The sequence below is a fragment of the Hoplias malabaricus genome, chromosome 7 (assembly GCF_029633855.1).
Source record: "Hoplias malabaricus isolate fHopMal1 chromosome 7, fHopMal1.hap1, whole genome shotgun sequence".
NCBI classification, from domain to species: domain Eukaryota; kingdom Metazoa; phylum Chordata; class Actinopteri; order Characiformes; family Erythrinidae; genus Hoplias; species Hoplias malabaricus.
The window spans coordinates 21,456,310-21,479,404 of NC_089806.1; the positions used below are offsets into that span (position 1 = coordinate 21,456,310).

Here is a 23,095-nt window from a genome sequence, read left to right on the forward strand (position 1 = left end):
GCCCCTACTGCACTAGTGTGTGTGTGTGTGTGTGTGTGTGTGTTCTCAGCCACAGTGACTAAATTCAGAGGACACATTTCAATGTATGTTGAACAATGACAATGCATGCATGGTTTACATTTATGTGTTTACATTTACATTTCCACAGCCTGCTGTTCTCATTAGAGACAGTGTTTGTGATGTCACCAGCTAGATTTTAAGGGGGAACTGTGGTAGTGGAAAAGGAGCCAGGTATCAGGGAACAAAATATGAGTAGAGTTGTGTAATGTAGGTGCCATGCAGTGGAAATGAACTATAAGTATTGGCTACTGTGCAGATAATTTGTAAGTTTATCTAATTAGTTCTGTGAAACTGAGAGTCGTCTACAATTGGAGCTGTTTGATATTATACTCACCAAATTTACAGCGGTAAAAATTGTTCTAGCTTCTTGCACAGCTGATAGGTGAACTGGGGCTGAGTTGAGCTACCACATAGTCTTCAGTCCAAGTGCCCTTTGCACTGAAGAGAGAAAAAAGCTAATTATTATTATTATTAGGGATAAGTAACTTGATAATTGTATGTATTGTTAAGCTGTCTATCCTACAATATAAGATGCCATCAGTTTATTGTATTACAGTATAAGTAATTCACATTTTACACACACATATATACATGCTCATCAGTCAGCCATAACATTACTACCACTGTCTTGTTTTCACACTCCCTGTCCACTGTCTGTACAGGTTATGTGCACTTTGTTGTTCTACATTTACCGACTGTAGTCTATCTGTTGCTCTATCCCCTGTTCTTCAATGGACAGAACCAACATAGATCTGGCATTATTGAATGCACTTAATGAACAATTGAAGAACAAGGTGAAAGGGGGATAGCAATGCATGCAGAGCACCAGATGAAGTACAGTCTGTAATTGCAGAGCTATAAAGTGCTCCTGTATAGTCAGTGGAGCTGAGAAAATGGACAGTGTATAAATAAAGAGGCGGTCATCATTTTGTATCACAAAGTGACATAGTATACAGTACATATATGACAAATGAAAGAGAGTGTCCGTGGGCATGTTTGGTGCCGTAGGTATTTTGGTGCTTCGTGATGATCTCTCACTATTTAAATAAACATAAAAAACATACATAATGTTTCTCCACAGAGAGGTATGTCCATTTTTATTGTAAAATATTCTGCTGTCAATTTTAAAATTCAGAAACAGGACTTACTGTAATGCAGACTCCATAATCAGTCATATGTGAAAAAATTCCAGAATTACTTTCAAGCACTTACTCTTTAAGCAGAAATACATAATTGTATTCTTTCACTGTAAACTATTTACTTAAGTAATAACAATTTTAATACATTGTAAAATAGTTCAGTCCATTCAAAGAAATAAAATAAGTGGTAAGCAATTTAGCTACTTTGAAATCAACCACTGTTTACAGTATAAACCTGGAAAGACTCTACAACTGTTTAGTGTTACCATACCTTGGGTGTACACAGGCCCACTCTGTCTCATCGAGAAGGGTATCTCTGCAGGCCAGAGGCAGCTCCAAGTGGGCGGTACAGCTCCAAATGTGTGCGGAAGAATATTTTGGCTGGCTTCGAGATATGTAGTTGGCATAAATGCCCCTCACCCCAGAATTTTTAAGGCATGGAAACTGGACTGTAGGGCCCCTCACCACAATTCTTAAGGCACAGATACTAGACTGCAGGGCACCTTATGCACCACAGTTCAGACAGTTTGATACTTTTAGAAACCTAGGCTGTCTGGTTAACAGTGATGTCCTGCTTTGTGTAAAATGCCCTGCACAAAATAGGTATCCTAGTTATTTTCTTTTTTCTAACAAATTTCTATAACTATTGCAGCTCAAATTGCTCTGTTTGAGCATTGTTTGTAAATGTAAGAGACTGTCAGTGAGTTCTTTGGGATATTGTGTTAGATTATTGTGTATTTTGTAGCACAGCTCTATGCCTGGTGACCATGTAATAATTGATTTGTTTTCAGTACTAATATTGTACCTTTTAAACATTGAGTACATTATATGGAGTACATTTTCAGCATTATGTGATTTACAGAATAGTTTGTGGTTGGCTTCATATGTGAAATTTTCCATTTCTCTTGCAATAAAAAGAGATTAACCATTTAACTGAGACCACATACTGAGAATGATAATGTTTGCTTACATATAGGCTACTACTCACTTCCTAACAAGAGACATGACAGTAAATATGGGTTCATCAGCACAGCTCAGTGCTGGGGTGCTATATATTCCTCGCCTGGCATTAGGTTCATGTTTCTCTACTCCAGAGAATCCAATTCTACTGTCAGTATTTCTCTACAGGGACTAGAGAGGCAGTGTGTGCACGTTTGCACATCTGTGTTAGTAATGGGTGCAACTTAATGTAGAATACATTCATTACAAATTTGTCCTCAAATATTTGTACATATTGTGTATTTCTGAAAAAAATTAAACTGAATAAATGAACTGTATTAAAATAAATTGATAGCCCTTCGGGCGGCACGGTGGTGAGGCAGGTAGTGTTGCAGTCACACAGCTCCAGGAACCTGGAGATTGTGCGAGCCACAATCCATGTGACTGTCTGTGAGGAGTTGGTAGGTGGATTGGCGACTCAGTGTGAGTGAATGTGTGTGTGTGTGTGTCACCCTGTGAGGGACTTGTGCGTTCCTGCCTTGCACCCAGTGATTCTAGTTAGGCTCAGGACTGGACCCACCGCGACCCTGAATTGGATAAGCAGTTTCAGACAATGAATTAATGAATGATAGTCCTTCTACAAATTCACATGCACAATCCAGGTAAGAAGAAAGGGAGGCTTTCTGACAGTCTAGGCCAGAGCTATCCAATTCTGATCTTGTTTTACCTGTTCAAACAAACTTGATTCAACTAATTCTGTGAGTAGGGTGTTCCAGGACCTGGTTCTGATGCCAAATCAAAGCATGTGTGATCATCTGAACACAAAGAGTAAAACATAATACTCTACAACAAGGACATACTTCTTTAAAGAATCATTTAAAACCATGCAAATGACCTAGATGAAGTACAGTGAACCTCTCTGAATGTCTATTTATATTCTAAGTTTTAAATTGAGCCAAATTTCCTGAAAAGTTGCACCACTATCTTGGAATTCATTATACCATAACTACATTACAGTGAATTTCCATCTTATTAAGTTCAACTAACTTGTAGCTACATGCACTGACTCTATTGTCATATACACCCACTATGTCTGAGTGCTCATGGTAGGTTTGCTGAATATTATGATTATTTGCAAATTATTAGCACCATTTCTCCCATGTCCATTAATGGAAAGGAACTGCTTTAAATATTTATTTGAATAGTGGGCCATTTTCTATAGTGTTACTTAAGGGTTTACACATTTAAACTGATTATAATCCAATACTAAACAAATAATACTGTCATACAATATTCTGTAATCAAATTAAAATAATGATTGTAGAAATGAGAGACCTAATGGATTTCATAAGTTTGCAGTTCACCCCATAATCATTCATTCATTATCTGTAACCGCTTATCCAGTTCAGGGTTGCGGTGGGTCCAGAGCCTACCTGGAATCATTGGGCGCAAGGCGGGAATAAACCCTGGAGGTAGCGCCAGTCCTTCACAGGGCAACACACACACACGCATTCATTCACACACTCATGCCTACGGACACTTTTGAATCGCCAATCCACCTACCAACGTGTGCTTTTGGACCAGAGGAAACCCACACGGACACGGGGAGAACACACCAACTCCTCACAGACAGTCACCCGGAGCGGGAATCAAACCCACAACCTCAAGGCCCCTGGAGCTGTGTGACTGCAACACTACCTGCTGCGCCACCGTGCCGCACCCCATAATCAGATCACCAAAAATATATACTTAAAATATCAGAAGTGCTATGTATTTCATTTTCACTGAAACCTCATATGCGGCATATTATGGACAGCTAACTCTGGCCGGTGATTGGTTTAATAAAAAGTGACTGATATCGAGACTCGCTTGTGTAATTGTCTGCAGTCGAAAATGATATACATATGACCCGCCCTTTACTCACGCCCACAGGTGCTCCGGCCTGCAGCATTACCTTTCTCCATATATCTGTTCTCTCCCCCATCTCGTCACCTGAGCTCCGCCCCTCCCCGCCTCCAGGTGCAGCACGTGACCAAGATTGCGCGGTAGTCGTAAGGCTTCAGTGATTTCCCTTAAAGTAGTAGAGCGACATTTCCTTCAAAACCGGAGTGTGGACGTCACACAGATGTGAAACAGCACCTTCATTTAAGTGAGTCTTTCTACTTATTTTGTGACACTTTATAATGTAATGCTGCTTTTAGGGAATAAGAGACGGAGAGACTTTGCCGTCGTGTGCTTTTCTAAAAGAGTTATAATAAGCGTTTGAAACGTTTTCTAAAGCGCGTCGTCACAAACCAAAACACCTGAGCAGATTTTAAACTCCGTCATACACAATGTCGAGAGTCTTATTTCAGTTAGTATATGTATTTGATAAATTTGAGTCACTACAAACATCTTGTGCGTTGTTCCTACGTTTGGAGTTTTAACCCGAGTGTTAGTTAGAGATGTTGTTTTAAACGTTCTCCCACATTCCACGTCTTTCCTGTGTCTGTTCACTTGAATGTTGTTGTTTCCTTCAGACGGTCCAAAGTTTGCATTCTTCGCCGTGTAATGGTGGATACATGTAACATGGAGACTTGATAATTGTTTACTGCAGTCATTTCGCTATGAGTGATCCGCCCAGAAGACCGCGGGTGCCGAGGGGGAAAGAGGTAGGAGGAGGAGGAGGAGGAAGAGGATCTGGAGAAGACACCCGAACACGGCGAGAGCACAGTAACCCTCGGCCACCTCCTTATCACAGGTGGGTTTGTGTGTGAATCACAGGTTTACAGATTCAGGGAAATGAGGAACTATGCTGCTAAACGAGTTTATTACGGTCACCGGCGATATTCAGTTGCTGCTTATTTTAATTCCAACTTCTTAAGTTTCAGTTAACATAGAAACAAACATGGAAATAAAGTGTATGTAAAAAGAACTCGCCATAATGCTATCATTTTTAATAACCTGGTTTCCAGCAGATCTACACAGTCCAGATCCTTCCCCAGAGGCTCATCATCCCGTTCACAAAGTGCGAGAAGAGCCCCTTCAAGAAATGAGTCAAAATGTACACATATATGCTCCAGAAGAGGTATGTGTTTACATTGATGCGTGCATTATCTCTGTGCAGGGACAAAAAAGGTGGTAAATGTGAGCTTATAATTTCTATGTTTCTTTACCCTTTTAAATTAATTTTATTTTTAAAGCAAAGCCCACGTTTGTCCTTTTAAGCAAATGATGTACATGTTTGGTTTCTGTCTCTGCACAGACCACACCCTGTGATACTGCATGTGTTTTCATTTTCCTTTATTTGAGCTGGTTCCACCGGTTTGGCGCTCTGGGTTTACAGCAGTGACACAAGCTTTCTTTTAAAGGGTCAATATGCTACATTTTATTTGACATCAAAATACATTACAATACCTTAAAGATGGAAGAAAATGGCATTTGTTTTGTAACATTTTTAATTATATTTGTACAAGTATTATTTCCAGCACATTTTCACCATATAAACATGTTTTATGTTAAAGGGGCATAATATACCACAAGTTTACACAATTCCCTTTGGTCCTAATGAATGATTTGTTCAAAAACCACAAATTCTTACAGTGTCTAAAGAGCAGTTTTAGAAGCCTTTACCTTTACCTTTAAATGAGTATTGGCCTTTACGCGGCTCGCCTCACTGCTAGTGCGTCACTGCACAAAGCCAGCTGGAAAAGCTCTGGATTTTAACCATTTTTGCTAGGTTCACTTTCTTTTCATTTAAATTTTTTGCTCAGTACTTCTCTTCTTGTTCATTGTGAATTTGTTGCATTGTTTAACACCATCTTTGTGTTCTCATGTAAAAATGGTAAAGGTTATTATTAAAATTTAATGCGCTAATGCACTGAAATGTTTTAATTAATTTGTTACTAAGTTTATATATTAAATATAAATTGTGCAATTTAAACTTGAATTTTGGCATCCCACTCTTGAAAAACAAATCTAAATTAAATCATTTATTAGATAAAACAATGTGTCTAAATGTTTAATTTGTTGTTTAGACCTGACATCCTGCATAGATTTGTTTTGCATGGGTAGTTACACTTTACATTATTTACATTTTGTTTTAACACTGAACCAGAAAACTGACTTTGTTAATAAGTTAATAACTGGTGTTTAAATGTCATGTGTGTCTTTCAGGTATTGTGCTAATTTGTGCCACCCTGACCAACCTTTTGGTGCTTTTCTGCATTGTGGCTGCTCAAATTACACTTTCAGGCTTTTCAGCGATGAATTTTGGTGGAAACTTTGTGAACACACTCATCCCATTTGAAGGGGTGGAGCTTCAGCAAGTGCGTGACCTCGACATGCAGTTTGGACAAATGAGAGCACCTGGAGTGTATGGAGGAGTGGCCTTCAGCCTCACTTTTGGGGTTCTTTCACTTTTCTTTGTGGTGTCTGGCAACAAGCCTGCCTATCTGCTCCCAATGAAGCTCCTGGTTGGTCAGTTGGTGTTCCAGCTGATTGGAGCGGTGGTATATGTGATTGCGGTGGGGTTGTATCTTCACTTTGTGATCAGTGTGAACTCAACGGACGTGTGCGTGCAGCGTGAGCGACTTTATGCTCGTAATGGCTACACCTGGATGAACTGTAAAGTGGGTGGTGCTGATGCATCGGTGGCATTGTTTGGAATCATAACTACCATATTGTATGCTGTGGGATCATTTCTTACTTTTCAAACACTAAGGTATGTCAAGGGCATCCAGAAGGAGCGTGCTGTCCATGAAGCAGAAAGACATAAACAACCCAATCGTCCTCAAAGCACTCCTCTCCAGTCCGACATATATATTTGAGCTTCAATCTAAGAGGACAAAAAAGTAGATGTTTATTTTATTTTTTAAGTTGATATATTAACAAGGACTAAGTAAACTACTCCTACCTATTACACTTTACAGATATCTGCTGTAAGGGGGTCTGATTTCTAAATATTGTACCAGTGTGCACTGTACTTAACTGTTGTGTAACCTGGTGTGAATCAGTATATGCATAATCCTGATGCATCTAGCATTACAGTTCTTTTCAAATTTTATATGACATTATTAAAGAAATCTCAGGGTTTGATTGCACACAGGTGCAGGTACTGAGGTGCCTTCAAATTGTGAGTAGCTGTTTTATTTATTTTTTTATTCTTTTTTTTTTTTTGGCTGAACTGAAATATGTGACATATTTAAGCCTCATGCCACACACACGCAGGTGCAAAATAATAATAATAATACCAATAAAATAAAATCCTGAACCTGAAGCGTGCTCGTTGGAACTGCATAACAGTGTTACTGTTTCATACCTGTCACTGAGGTCAGGCCTAGGGTGTTTTTTACTTTATAATATATGGCTCACCTATCTTAATGGTATGTAAGGGTAAGGGGTCTTGCTCATTTATCCTCAATTTGAGTCTTTCTCACATCGTGTATCAATAGTCAGTCACTCTCTGGCCATAAGGCACTACTGACAGGGTGTTTTGTTTGTTTTAAAACAGCGTGCGAATGCCTTGTTCATACCACTGTTTTGCTGTAAATAGTCTACTAACCAAACATCCTAATGCTCCAGTACGTTTAGTGTAATTGATAAAGTGTATTTTTATTACAAAGCCAGTGCTCTAAATAAACCGACAAATTGCTCTTCAAATAAGTAGACCTTCCACTTTATGGTGGCCTGTAGGTGGCAGCAAACACTTTTTCACTTAAAAAAAAAAAAAAAAAAAAAATACTGAATACTAGTTTCCCCAAGCTTTTTAAGGACGACCCTCGGAAGTTTATTAATTCTACAGTAAAACAGCTTGATTCTCTGTACTACTTGTAATTTAAAATCTACTTTTGAAGTATTGATTTGGTTTAAAATAAAATACAAACATATTGGTTAAACTAATAAAATGATTTTTTTTTGTAATATTTCCTTACAGAAACGGTGCCTTATATATTTTAATACATGTCATGTACATTCTAATAATTAAGCCAAAAGGAAATAAACAAATCATTTTTTTTTTTATATATATGAATGAAGCCAGTCTGTAGATGGCATTTTAGGAATAATAAAATATGCGGTGGTAAAGCCAGTTTCAATCAGAACAAATTTCTTTGACTGCTTTAGACATGCTGTATTCCATGTTTTATTTTGAGTTATCTTTTTGTTCCTGGTGGAATTTATCTAGTGGATATATGAATGTGTGCCTTTCTAAACAGAGGTAATATTTAACTTTATGACCTAGTTACACTTTGTGCCTTAAAATAAAAATCACATCTTTATTGCATGCTGTCATTTGATGTATTTCTCTTTCTAATGTCTAGACATACTTTGAGATGGAAAGAAGAGCTTGATGTCTAAGGTTATTTTAGGTATTGGACTGCCTTACTGAAAGTGTGCAGATGTTGATGTTTTTTTGCCTTTTACACTAAAGCATAGTAAATTATTTTTTTGTTATTATTATTCATTTGCTGTATATACTGATAACTAACTCACTGCTTAAGTGTACATACACTTGGTGTCTTCACTTTGATTTGACTACAGAAAAATATTTAGCAATATAGCAAGTCATGCGCATTGTATTCATATTACTGTATGAGTCAGACACTTGTGTGATATGGTGGGGGTGTGGACCTTATTCTAGGTTAGCCTGCTTTAGTCATGTCCACGAAAGAGCAAGTGCTGACAGCAGAAGCGCACGCATGCATACAACACATTGGGCAAAGTGCGTGTGAGCTGTAGCGTACTGTTCCTCTTCTCTCCTTCCTTTACTCCCATGTTCTTGCTTTCCTTTTCTATTTCTTCTTTTTAGTTAACTGAGCAAAGTGGAGAACCAAGTGGATATTTCTGTGGGACAACACACCCCATACCCTTTAGCCTAGGTAAGCTCTGTTGTGTTTTTAATTGTGGTTCTGTATGTCCTTTTTGTATAAATAATGCTGATTTAAAAAAAAATGTATTACCTATGCAGCAAACAAAAAAAAAAAAACAATATATAGTATTACATTTGAAACGGTATCGTTCAACACAACACTCTTAAAGACATTTGTGATCATTTTGATTTGTGAATATTTCTGCTTACTGTCTGCCATTTGTGAGTTTCCTTGCCATGCTGAATGTTGATAATGTTGAAGACGAATCATGTGGAAAGTGACGAATGTGGAGTGGTCTTTTTTCTTTTCTTTTGTGTTTTCAAAGGATGTGTTTATTTTAGAGTTACAGATTAAATAAGCTGTAAGATTAGCTATACCCTCTTCAGTACAATTGTATGTATGGGAATCATTTTTACAGCTAAGTTATTGACACAGTTGACAAAGATAAGGGGAAAATGTACAAGGCGCAACAGCACTGCTGTTAACTATCTTGATCTTGTTTTGAAATACTAGGAACATATTACTTCCCACTAAAGTAATCTCAGTATCAGTTTCCTCAGTTGCTCAAATATACACTAGAGAGACCTAATCACAATTAGCCAAGTTCGTCATAGGCACCTATTTGCTGTGTGAATTTGTCATATATATTCTTTTTATTATATGATCTAATTAATTAGACTATTAAACCATATGTCTATTAATGTTTAGTCTAATCTCATCTGGTTTGTAACTCATTTGGTCCCCTGATATCCTGTATTCTGCATGGTAGATGATAAAAGACCTGAAATTTTTGCAATATTGTGTTGAGAGGTTTTCTCTTTTAAAATGTTTAAAAGGTTTAGAGCCATGATACATCTTTTTCTGTGAAGACTGAGCCTTTTGGTGGATGTTCATTTCATGACCAGTCACAGGCTTATGTTGGAATGTTTGAAAATGGTGTTGAATTCATGAATATTTCATAGAAATATTTTATCCCCTCACTATTTTTTTTATTTTGTTGCAGGCATTAAGTATTTAGCAATTAAAAAAATCCAATTAATTTGGTCAGTAAAGCATTTATTTTTCTTTGTACATTTATATGTTAAACAAAGGTTAAACATAACCCTGTTTCTGGATTTTACTCCATTTCACAATGTATCCTTTCTACCAAATGTGTATTGTATTTCTGAACACAAAATCTTAAAGATAATATTCAAAGACACCACAGTCATTAAACATAGAAAGTCTTTTGAAACAAATATAATTGTCTTATTTTGCATTGATATTTTCACCCTATTAAGCACCCTAGACTTTTTAATAATCTGTAATTTTTACTGTGGTGACATCGAATCATTGATGAAAATATGGCAAACCAAAATGTTGCTTTCCTTTGTAAATGGACAAGTATCTGTATTACAACCACTCATTCCACATTTTCTTCCTGAAATAATAAATTAGTAATAATAAACTATTTTTTGCTGAATCGACAGATGCTGCTTCTCTTGAAACTCTTTAAATTGGGGCATTTTACTGAGGATTTGTTTACATTTTACCATAAGAACTGAATTATTAGTTCTGGCTCATTAATGCCACTCATCCCAAAGATATTGAATGGAGCTGCTTCATTCCAGAGAATGTAGTTTCAATGCTTCACAGCCCAGTGCTGGGTGGGCTTGATACCCCTCTTACACATGCGTGTAACATGGTGTTGTAGGCTGCTGGTCCTTTCCTTTCATGCTTTTTATGAAAATTATACAAACTGACATATACATATGAACGCCTGTGCCCACAGTTCATGCTCCAACTGAATTGTAATTTTAGCTGTCTAAATACTTTTGGACATGTGTATCTCGCTACATGAAGCAAGTAAAACAGATACTTGTGTTTTTATACATTTAGTGATTGAACTGGAAAATTTTGATAGGACTCAAACATGTTTTTTGAGGCACCTTTAGTGACATTAATGCTTTTCTAAAATCAGTCATATTACTTTAATTAGTTTTAAACTTACAAAATGAGGAAGGATATGTTTTTTTGTTTTTAGGGGTCCCCCCTTTGCTTATTTCTGATGACAGGTTCAGGCAGGTTCTGACACAGTGAACAGGAGAGGTAATGATCGACCAGGACGATTATCAGACTTTAAACTCAAACCCGCTTGGTAAAGGTGGTTTAATTTTTGGTGGCATAAAATTATACATACTTTTTAAATTAAACAAACTTTAAAACGCGTGTAACGTTAAAAGTTTATCCCTCCCTCTCTCTCTATCTGTGTGTGTGCTTTCTCAGGAGCGTGTGGAGTCCCTGCGTTTATTACGATCCTTTCTCTTCAGACGGTCTAATAAAAGTATTTTGTTGGCGTTTTCTTTCGATTTTTTTCTACTGAATCGCTTATTTTGTAAAGGGAAAAAAGGAAATGTGTGGAAGTTTGTTGTTGAAAGACACTTAATACTTACGAGCAAGTGAAAGACAGAACACCCCCTCTCCCCGAGCACAAGAGGTATGCAGTATGTAAATTGAAAACATTGATATTCGGTTCAGTTGTTAGCGTGTTGCTAGCGGGCGTGCTAGCTATCACTAGCTAGCTAAGTGTCTTAGCCCGCATTAGCGTTGTGGCTGAGAGTGCTAATATTAGGGTGACCAGACGTCCTCTTTTACCCGGACATGTCCTCTTTTTTAGACTCAAAAAATGTCCGTTCGGAATTCACAAACGTCCGGGATGTTGTTTTTCTAGAGCTTACATAGAATTTCGAGAAGCGTTTTGTTCACAAACTAGTCCCGCCCTCCCCTGCTCCGTTTGGTTCGCTTGAGTGAGAAGGGGGCGTGGTGAAGTAGCCTAAAATCTTCTGATTGGACGGTCTGACTGTAGAGCTCCCGTTATTGGTCGATGACCTCTGTAAACATTTAATTGGTCAGTCTGCATATCAGTAGTCCTTGTTTACGTCAGGCAAAGCTCATGTACCTACACTCATCTCGAGCAGCTATGCCGAAACGTAAATGTAAGTTCTCGGATGAATTAAAAAAAAGAAAATCCCATGTTTTGTGTAGCAAATAAAGGTGTAATGGACCCAAAAGCACACATTGGTTCAGCTAAGCATACAACGGCAGCGAGGGGCGTGACCTCATCACCCCCCCAAACATGTCCTCTTTTTCACCATCTCAGATCTGGTCACCCTAGCTAATATACACATTTAAGGCAAAAATACTGTCATGTACTTATTCATTCTTTATTTAGAGTTGTATGTGATTGAAGTACAGCAATAAGAGACAACTATTTGTCCAGACTGAGCAGTTTTGTTTTATTCTATAAACTATTGGAAACGTTTTTATTTAGTTTTTTTTTTTAACATTACTAATGGTCCAAATAATGGTTCAGACCACAAATAATGCAACGAAAACAACCTCATATTCATTTATAAACAACACAGTACTAATATTTCAACTTGGGTGAGTCCAGAAATCAATATTTGGTGGAATAACCCTGATTTTTAATCACAGCTTTCATATGTTTTGGCATGCTTTCCACCCGTCTTTCACATTGCTGTTGGGTAACTTTATGCCACTCCTGGCACAGAAAATCCAGGAGCTCTGTTTGGTGGCTTATGATTATCCGTCTTCCTCTTAATCACATTCCAGAGGTTTTGAAATGTGTTCAGGTCTGGAGATTGGGTTGACCATGATAGGATCTTGATCTGGTGGTCCCCCATGTACACTTTGACTAACCTGGCTGTGTCACATTGAGCATTGTCCTGTCATCAGAGATGGGGAACATTGTCAGAGAAAAGGAAGCATGTTTTCTTCCAGCATAGTCTTTGAAGTGGCTTGATTCATGTGTCCTTCACAAAGACAAATCTGCCCGATTCCAGCCTTGCTGAAACTCCCGCAGAGCATCACTGATTCTGCTGTAAATTTCACAATGGGTGTGAGGCACTCTGTGAGCTTGTAGGCTTCTCCAGGTATTCATCTAACCATTACATGACCAGGTATTGGACAAAGCTGAAAATTGCACTCATCAGAGAAATATGACCTTACTCCAGTCCTCTACAGTCCAATTATTATGGTCTTTTGCAAACTTCAGTTTGGCTCTCCTTTGCTTCTCATTGATGAAGGGCTTTTTTCTATCTTTACACAACTTCAGCCCTGGCCCCAGAAGCCTCTTTCAAACCATCCTTGCTATTCAGCTCAACCCAGCTGCTGCTTGCCATTCTTTTTGTAGGCCACTAGACATCATCTTATGGTTGTTGAGACATTTGAATGAGGTGGCTGTCATTACGGTCAGTAAAGAGTCGTTTTCGTCCTCTGCCAGTCTGTAGCTTTGTTGTTCCATGTATTTGCTTGACCTTGTTCTTATGAACCACAGTTTTTGAAATTTTCAAGATGGAAACAAACCGACACTCACTGTATCTCTCTGCCAGTAAATGATTTCTTTCCAACCCATTTGGCATTATCTATAGTTGTATTTTGACTACATTTCCTTTTTGGGGATATAGAGGATGGTTGTGAAATCACAGTGCAGCAGAGAGACAGACAGATAAGAGAAACACTCCAATACACAGACAGACAAGCTTCATGATGTGTGTTTCAAGATTTTACAAACTTTCTGATTCACATACACAAGAATTTAAATGGAAAAACATGACCAGAGTAAAAGAAATTAGTAAATGTTTCTATTGTAGTTGTTTATGCATATTGTTTTTCTTGCTTGTTGTGAATGAATTAATTTTGTACTGGGATACAAACAACAGTGGAGGGTCATATCATTCTGTTAATAAATACACACTCATCTGTAACACTTTGCATCAGTTATGTCTAAGCTCTCTTCAGTGAACATAGTGTAATATTGATACTGGTCAGTACAAACCTTCTAAAGAAATATTCCTAATCTTAAGGCTGAGGTGTTCTGCTTAAATTTAACCTATTCTAAACGCATTTGTTGGCCACATACAAAGGAATCTTAGAAATGGGACAGCATAATCACACTTCTATGATGTAGTCATAAATGCATCATTCGAAGTGTGCAGTCCCTGAATTGAACTGGCATCCCCACTGAAATGAAACCCAGAATACAGTCGCCCTCCCAATCAAAGCAGTCTAGAAATGGGCCCGTTTAAGATAAATGACTGGAGGAAAGTAAAATGTGGAGTGTTCTCCTATAGTTTGATTCTTTTTACAATGTAGTCATAAGCTTTTCACTTAAGAATGATCAAAGAAAGAGACTGTGTTTGAGTGAACTTGAATTCCACTTCAGTCGAAATGAATTATTAATGACTTTGTGTGAGCAGTCATTTTTTTTGTTTATTTTTCTTTGAATAATTTTACATTACTGTATATTTAGGCTGATATTTTTAATATAATGAAAACCTTATAAACAAAACAAGTAATTTTGACACTTTTTACCCATTTTACCAAGGGTGCCAATAATTATGAAGGGCACTACATTATGGATGTTGATTGTTACATGTAAAAAGATGGGAAGGATATACTTTTTAAACCCAGAGAATTGAACTTTTGAGTGCTGTAACTTTAAATGGGAACAGGAACTTTAATGTTTATAAACTTGTCTGTAGACTGTTTCAAATTTGATTTCAAAGTTTAATCCCTGATGTTATCACAAACCCATTTTATTTTCCTGCAATTTGCACAACACTAAGATAATGATTATTCTAACATTCTAATAATAGCAATTGTGTTTTCCATTATTTTTTCAGCCTTTAAATTGGTTGTAATGAAATTGTATAAGGGCACATTTTAGTAGTGTTTGGGAAAACCAACTTCTTGTCACTTAACACTTGCACATGCATGTTTTTAAATGAGCATTGGTCAACTAGTCAATGGTTCAATAAGAGACCGTGATTAGTAGGCAGTCCGAATGAGCCTCCAGCTGATAAATGTCTTATGATAATGTTATACTTGTTAAATCGTACTTTCAATGTTATTTTCCATTGTTGTTGTTGCTGTTATATGGTGCAACTCTAGTGATCCACTTAACTGACATAGCTGTGAAATTATGGCGGATGGTTGTGAATTTGACCTGGACTACATCACAGAGCGGATCATCGCCATCTCCTTCAACCAGACATGTCCAGAGCAAACTTACCTGCACAGTCTACACAACATCATGCAGATGTTGCAGTCCAAACACACAGACAATTACTTGGTAAGTAGAAGAAATAAACAGAAAATATGAAATGTTTAGCAGACAGTATTTCAGTTTGCCCTAGTCTTCTCATTGCTTCACATGGATCTAAAGAAACTGCAGTACTTTACCTCATTTTGTACTATAGTGTTGTATGTATGGTAATCACTGGAAAAATATTGTCTCTCCACTTTTTTTGAATGAATCAGACTTATAATTCACTCACTTGTTCATTCTCTCGTTCACTGATTCATTCATGCACATGCCCATTCACCCGTAGAAGGCTGAAAATTCTTCAACAGGGGCACTAGCACTCAAATAGCCTTTTGATTTTGCAGGTTGTTAACCTCTCAGAGCCTAGGCAGGAGCTCAGTAGGACAAATGCCAGGGTAGGTTCAGTAGATTTGTTATATATCATTTAGAATCAGTTAAACGTGGCTAAAACTAGATGCTCTGTGGAAAACTTGTGATGTGTAAGATGCCTCTTGTTTGTACTCTCAGGTACTAGATGTTGGCTGGCCTGAACAGCTTGCTCCATCTCTTCAATTGATGTGTTCCATGTGTAAAAGTATCGAGAACTGGCTCAACACAAACTCTGAGCATGTTCTATTACTGCACTGCAGGGTACTGTATCTGTCCTTCCATCAATGTATTGCTTTGTTTCTTCACCTTTAGATTTACATTTAATCAGGACATTTTAATAAATCACCTACGTTTGAACCACATTTTATTTTTATGTTCTTATATTTTATTTTGATTTTCCTTACATTTTTAAATATTTTGATTTTAATTATATTTGTATTTTCTAAGTTGTAAATCACTTTGGATGACCACAATATATGAAGAAGTGCTATATAATAAACCTGCCTTGCCTTGCCTTAATGTCTCTAATTTGACATGCCATTTTTCCAGACACTTTTGACATTTTTCTCTAAACAACTTTGTGCCTTCTACCCTTACATTAAGAGTACTTATGGTACAATTATTCATTAGAAATTCACAAAAGAAGGGAAGGTGTTCTGAGAGTGTATCCTTTGAGCTCTCAGTCAATAATTGCAGATGGGCTAAGTATGCACATGATGAGGAATGTGATCTAATCAATAGCATGTGTAGTCATAATTTACTCATTCCTGAATTATGGGTGTGTATGGGCTGCTGGTTCTGTCTAAAACACCTCCTCCCTCTGCATAATAGGGGAGCAAAGACCGAGTTGGGATCATCGTTTCATCTTACATCAACCTTCCCAGTGTTTCCAACAGGTAAAACTACCACAGCTAAAATAATTCACAGATAACACGTATAGGAAATGATTTTCGTCACTCACTAGGATTTAAACATTGGTATGATATTCAGACAAGCATTTGGAGTCCACATTATGAACGCATTTCTCCCATCAAAAGAACGCATTGAAATAGTTCTATTTATACACTGGCAGTGCTTAGAGGTTTTGGACTGTATGTGCTGCATATTACAGTGATAAGTGAGTGTGATAAATGTGCATGGCAAACTATTCTGAACCACTGGTCATATTAAAAGAAGATTAAAGAGAAATGACTGGTACTCAGACATACCTCAAGGCTGGCAGACTGCTTGGGTGAACTTTGAGCTAAAGTTTTGTTTTGCTTGTGGGAGGGTTTTGGTTGCTGTGAGATTTCCAAAATTCTCCACAGTACCAGCCAGTAGCTCTTTGGCTGGAAAAAGTCAATAACACATCCTTTACGCACTACAGGCCTCAAGTGTGTGTGTTTTTTTGTTTTTTTGTTTTTTTTTAATATTTGCATACTCTCTGGATTTCATGTATCGTTCTCTTATAGAACTGAAGTTGATATTAACATATTACACTTAAACATGAGGCACAGACACCCTTGCTCACAAATGCAAAATAAAGCTCTTTTTGTTCACTCACATTCTCTTGTTCTTTCTTTCTTTCTTTCTCAGTGAAGGACAGGCTTTAGACTGCTACACTATGAAGAGGTTCTACAGTGACAAGATGGCTGCAATAGTGACTCCTTCACAGAAAAGGCATTTACTTTATTCATCTACCAATAGCCAGTTTGTAGAAATGCTGTTACATACATGTGGAATGGTCCCTTTGGTCAGTCCTAAGGGCAAAGAGATAAAAGGGGGAATGTTGAGTTTCTGAAATGTGACTCAAGGTCAGATCAGGGGGTCAACCAACTCAGCTGCTTCTGCTATGAGGTCAACATTGACCAGTTCCTACTTTCTTTTTCTAAGTGACCTGCTGATTTCGTTTCTTCTTCTCTGTTTTTCTGCCTCTCAATTATTCAGTCTCATTCCCTTGCTGTTTCACTTTTTACTACCTCCTTTTTCCTTATTGTTTTTTTTTTCCAAAAAGGGATTATTTTCATGTCATACATCTAAAAATGAAAGCAGTCTTTTGTTTTTCTTAAGAAGTGCCAAATATTTCAAGCTGAGATTTCAAAGTTTCTGTTTGTATTGAGAAAATGTACTGTTGGTGGGGGGAGATTGATGATGTTGTGTGCTTTAGGTATGTGCAGATGTTTGGCAAGCTCCTGAGCCGTCATTTAAAGATAAACTCATCTCCTCTATTCTTCCACTGCATCTCTCTTCACCACATCCCTAGACATCACCCCACAGGTAAAAACTGCACACACTAAAGCAGAATGTATTAGACTGTGTGACACTTAAATGTTGTTTTTGTGATTTAAAAAAAAGTTTATATGTCTTTTATCCAGTAGAATCATTGTTTTCTGTGAACCATACATGTATCTATCTGATGACAACTGGTTACAGAGAAAATGTTTTTTTACATAGATCTACCACTTATGGGGAATGTATCTGACAATATTAGACAAATGTATATTAATACTATAATACTATATCAATACAAACATAGATAGTATTTATGCAAAGCATGGGGTGCTTGCAGGGTCACTGTTTTCCTGAGCCAAGAATAAAATATTTGAGAATATTAAGCACAGGTGATATTACTGGTTTAGACAAGAAAAAACTGATGACCTTACATCAAACAACCGAGATGACAGGAGCACACAATTCTCATGATTTTATTATGATATTGGAAATGTTTCTTTGAAAGAAGAATGGCTCACTGGGGGGAGAACCAAGTCAAATGTACAATGTCCTCCATACTGCACATAGTAAATTGGCAAGGAATTGATTAGTATTCATTATTTGATTAGTTTTCTCATTTACGTTTGTACTGGATTTATGCTTCTAAATTTGAAGGAAATAAGCCTTTTCCAGATCTACACATCATTCTTTGTTGATGGGTAAATGTAGTCCAGAACTAGCTTTAAAATATATCTGGGAAAACAGCTTATAGACATATAGGATCAGTTTCCTAGACATGAAATATAGTAATGTAGTCCAAGGCCGTTGTTAATTCCTGTTCAATAAAACAACCTATATACTGGCTTTAAATTTAATAACAACTTTACAGCAAATATTTAAAATTAGTCTTTAACGATTTCTTAAAACAACAAATGCGTGGAAGTGGCAATAGAAGCACACCAAAATATCTTTAAATTGTTAAGACAGTGGACGAAGTCTTAAAGCAGAATTACCACATGAAACAACAGATGTTGTAAAGGAGGCGGAAGCCAAATGGTATGGTTAATTTTTACCAGTAACTTAAACACGGCCATTTATTGATATTTCTGCCAAAACTTTTATTTGAAGGATACATTGCTGTAAAAATGTGCCTTCATTTTGCCACATAAAAATGTTTTGACACTAATTCGCCAGAAACAACTCAGGCCTCACCGTATCCAATATTTTTGCTTTTTGGTTCTCATAACAGTTGTCCTTTCTTTAGTGTGTCATCTGTTTGTGAGGGTATACCAAGGCTTGCAGACAGTGTGCACCACAGGAGTACAGTAAGAAATCAACACTATGCATCATGCAGCATCGAATGGTTAACTTTGGTGACATGCCCCTGTTATTGATTTTGTTTATTTGTCTCTCAGTCAGATCACTGTGAGTCAAACAGACCATGTTTATTTTGCTCTAGAACCACCACAGCTTCTCAAAGGTGACATTATGGTGAGGTCTCACGTGTGCATGTTTTCAAGAGTAAATGAAAAATGTACAGCATATTCTTATGTTAATTTTGACTTATGGAAGAATTCCACTCTTTTGCAGATTGTATGCTATTATAAAAATGTTGAGAAGGGAACCAGAGAGCTTGTGTTTCGTCTCCAGTTTCACACGGGCACTCTCCATGGACACCCATCCTTGTTCCATAAAAAGGACCTTGATCTTGCAAACAAAGGTAAAATTGCTCACCTTCAGCCACTCACTTGCGAGGCTGTTAGGAGTCCCATCTCTTTAGTTTTCCTACATGTATTTATATTAATGGGCACATCCACTAAGCACTTATTGCACTTTTCCAGCAAATACAGCAGTATTTATTTATGTAGTTATTACTATTTGTCCAGTTTGCATTTGATGTCAGCAACACATTCCAACACTTTCACAAATGTTTACCACTGTTGCCTCACCTCTTATTTTAACAACACTCTGTAAATGTCTGGAGACCAATTTCTGTAGTTTTGAAGTAAAATGTTTTCCCGTTCTTGTTTTAATGATGGATTTCAGCTGCTCAATATTTTGGGGCCTGTTATAGTGCTTTTCGTTTCATAACAGTTGTTTTCAATGGGTGACAGGTCGGGAATAGTTTAGCATTCAGCAGTTTGGCAAGACCTTCCCAGAAAAAGACATTGTCTGGATGTCAGCATGTTGCTCTACAACCTGTATATATTGCTAAGCATTAACGGTGCCTTCACAAATGTGCATGTGTACTAATGCCCATGCCGTCTTTCACATTGGTGAACCCCTCCGCATCTATACTTATGAAAAACTCAGTATCATTGAGATGCTCTTTAAAATGAATAATGAATAAAAATTCTCAGATTTCTTCCCAATTATAGTCATTGTTAATTCCCCCTACCAGCTGTGTTTCCTCCAATCCCAAAATGCTGCAAAGCTGGGAGGGCAAAAACGTACATGCTTCCTCCAAGACATGTGAAGCTAGACACAACTTCTTTTCAAACTGCTATAACACAACATCACTGAACAGCTCCAACAACGCTTGACGTGAACTCTAATACCAGTGGATCTTGCTCACCCAGAGTGAGGCCAGTTGTGCTCTCTCAGATTCCTGCCCTACTTAAAGTTTTCTTAAAGGATAATTAATTATTATTATTCAAGAGAGACATTCTAACATTGGGTTAGATTCTCTTTACAAATTTAGTTTGTTTTAAACTTTTCTTGCTCTAGATGCCAGGTTTCCTGAGAATGGAGAGGTGGAGGTGGTGTATTCAGAAACTATGGAGAGTATTCCAGGCTTTCCTCAAGGTATGATCCAATTAAAGCAATTAGAATAGTCATGTCATTGTACATTGACCAGCCAGTAGATTAAAACCTCTGAGAAGTGAATAACACTGATAACCTTGGTACCGTAGCACCTGTAAATGGGTAGAAGACTTTTTAGCAGCAAGTGAACTGTCAGTTATTTAAGTTGATATGATGGAATCAGGAGAAATTGGCATGTGTAAGGGTATTGTGATGGTCATAATATTTTGTTCAGTGCATTTCCAAAACAGCAGGTTGTGGGGTGTTCCTGGTGTGCAAGGGTTAGTACCAAAAGTAATCCAAGGGAGGACATCTGGTGAACTGGCGACATGATCATGGGTACCCGAGGCTAATGGATGCCTGAGGGAGTGAAGGGGCCAAACACTTGGAATTTGGACTGCTTTCTATCAGCGAGCATGAACCTTTTCCACACTATATGCTACAGTAGTTTTTCTCAGGGATCAGACCCAACGAGCTGTCCATTATTCCCCTGCACATCAGTGAGCCTTGTGTGCTTCTGAACCTGTTGCCGATTTATCACTTGTTCTTTCTTGAACTACTTTTAGTAGGTACTAACTACTGCATGCTGGGAACCTCCCACAAGACCTGACGTTACTGAGATTCTCTGACTATCCGTTGTCAGTAGCGGACTCGGACTGTTTGAAGGGCAGAGGCGAAAAAACGAAAAGGGCATTTTTTGGCCCCACTAGCACAGCAAAACCTATGATGTAATGATATAAGGGCACTTCTTAAACACATCATGGAATTTTCTTGCTCTAGAGGGCACTTCATCATAATTTATTGCAAGAAACGGCACCCAAGAAGGCACTCAGTTATTTATTTGCTATATGAAGGGCAGCCAGTAGGGCACTTGACAGCTACAATTGTGAAGAGATAATCAGTATTCCATGAATCATTATTCAGTGGGTTAAACCTTGTGCCTGACTGCAGTGTCTGTGTCTTGGGACTGTTGTTACACAAAACGGCCAGTAGAGGGTAGAGATCCAGAGTAAGAGAATGCATTACCTGAATGCAGTAATTAATTATAGTTTATCACGAAACATCAGGAAGTTGTCATCTGTGCATTATGTTGGCTGTGCTAAATGTTTCATCTTAGGCTACTTAATAACCTACACACATTTATATTCATGTTTAATATAAATGTGCACATTAGATATAGAAAATACTGCTTAAAAGACAATACATAAGATCTAAGATAATACTAAGTCATGCTGTCTTAAACTGTGAATCCAACTTTGTTAGTAATTGAATTATTGTGTGCCATTGACATTATACTGCATAATGTATGTCTTAAATTAATTTACTTGATGGATACATATGTGTTTTTCTACATGGTTTTGAAATGTTATCCCTGGCTCATTTATTCAGTTTGAACAATGTTTAAGACATTTCTGATTACTCATATAATCAACAAAATATTAAACGTGTTTTTTTAAGCAATCACAACTGTGTCAGCCCTAGATATGACATGATTTTGTTCTTGAGTTGTTTCTGTGATGCTGATGCTGGCTGTTCTCTCTGTATAAAGGCAGTGATGGCTGGAGGAATAGCTCTGCTGTTGTGATAGACTACGACACTCTGGATCCTCTTGTTCACTGGGATTCATATGAAAATGTTGCGGCAGAAGGTACTGAAACCACAAACATTCCACTGACTCATGCACATTAAGGGCTCTGGAAATAAATCTGTTTAATTCCTTCAAATAAATAAATGTTTTAATTGCAAATAGCACACATGATTTGTGTACAGTTACTCATCCTCTCTTCTTTAACAAAGTCCACTGTCAGGGAGCTCAGGATGTTATTATTGTGAGGAAATGTCTTCAGCACCAGTATTTTGGGGACATCTTGTTTGCTGGTGTGCCATTCATGTGGAGGCATGCTTCACTTACAAGGAGTTGGAAAACACATTCTCAGTAAACAAGCACCCACAGAGGGACCTATAATTATCCTCCAAATGTATTGTCTGACCATAGAATTGTTGAAGGGAAAGCACAGTTTAAGCAACCAAATGCGATTTGACCTGTGAAATTCCATCCACTATGTTTGCTTGAATATTTTGATTGACTAAGACATGATCTTAAAATATGTTATGATGCAAAATAAATGGAATTAAATTCAATTCAAATTTATAGGATTTTATCCAATACTGTGGTAGACTTTAGCCGAATGTAGTGGAATTTCTAAGTTTAAAACTCTGACCAAAATGGATGCCAGGCAGCGTAAATTGTTTAAACACTTCATAGGTCTTATGTGAATGTATGGTATTTGAGACAGACACTTTTTCATAGCAAAAATACAAATTTACTCTTTGAAAGTTTAAACTTGAAATATTAAAAAAAATATCGACTCGTCCCTTTCTCACAATACTAATTTATATTTGTACAGTGCAAATTAATATAGTCTAAGCTCTGTTTTTCCATTATGGGATTACTGTACAGGGTGTAATCATAGGAATGTTCACAGTACATCCATGGCTTTAAGGGTTATTGTTGTTTAAGACGCATAACAGAGATATAAACAGACTCTCTTTTTTCTCTGACAAGCCAGGATCCATCTTTATTCCTTGTGCACACACACACACACACACACATATCCTCACTCTCTAACTAAAAACATGGA

At 37.4% G+C, this 23,095-nt stretch overlaps 2 protein-coding genes across 3 annotated transcripts in view; both read left to right on the forward strand.

Annotated features, from left to right (window-relative positions):
- The first annotated feature begins 4,146 nt into the window (after nucleotides 1-4,146).
- On the forward strand, nucleotides 4,147-10,405 carry si:ch211-191a24.4 (uncharacterized protein LOC100150331 homolog). Of its 2 annotated transcripts, none has more exons than XM_066676517.1 (4): nucleotides 4,147-4,287; nucleotides 4,735-4,878; nucleotides 5,093-5,205; nucleotides 6,294-10,405. In XM_066676517.1, exons 2-4 carry the CDS (start codon nucleotides 4,745-4,747, stop codon nucleotides 6,944-6,946), a joined length of 900 nt encoding a protein of 299 aa, XP_066532614.1. In that variant the 5' UTR covers nucleotides 4,147-4,287; nucleotides 4,735-4,744; the 3' UTR covers nucleotides 6,947-10,405. The 2 variants fall into 2 exon arrangements, with proteins under 2 accessions (XP_066532614.1, XP_066532615.1); XM_066676518.1 differs by having other exon boundaries at nucleotides 5,096-5,205.
- Nucleotides 8,864-23,095, forward strand: part of tns3.2 (tensin 3, tandem duplicate 2) — a 55,481-nt gene continuing 41,249 nt past the window's right edge. The window contains exons 1-12 of the mRNA XM_066676519.1: nucleotides 8,864-8,995; nucleotides 14,939-15,119; nucleotides 15,437-15,487; nucleotides 15,600-15,722; nucleotides 16,293-16,357; nucleotides 17,037-17,120; nucleotides 17,608-17,717; nucleotides 18,916-18,976; nucleotides 19,067-19,142; nucleotides 19,242-19,371; nucleotides 20,379-20,456; nucleotides 22,003-22,101. Of these exons, the coding sequence (XP_066532616.1) occupies nucleotides 14,970-15,119; nucleotides 15,437-15,487; nucleotides 15,600-15,722; nucleotides 16,293-16,357; nucleotides 17,037-17,120; nucleotides 17,608-17,717; nucleotides 18,916-18,976; nucleotides 19,067-19,142; nucleotides 19,242-19,371; nucleotides 20,379-20,456; nucleotides 22,003-22,101 (1,027 nt within the window). The 5' untranslated portion in view covers nucleotides 8,864-8,995; nucleotides 14,939-14,969. The remainder of the gene's footprint in view (nucleotides 8,996-14,938; nucleotides 15,120-15,436; nucleotides 15,488-15,599; nucleotides 15,723-16,292; nucleotides 16,358-17,036; nucleotides 17,121-17,607; nucleotides 17,718-18,915; nucleotides 18,977-19,066; nucleotides 19,143-19,241; nucleotides 19,372-20,378; nucleotides 20,457-22,002; nucleotides 22,102-23,095) is intronic.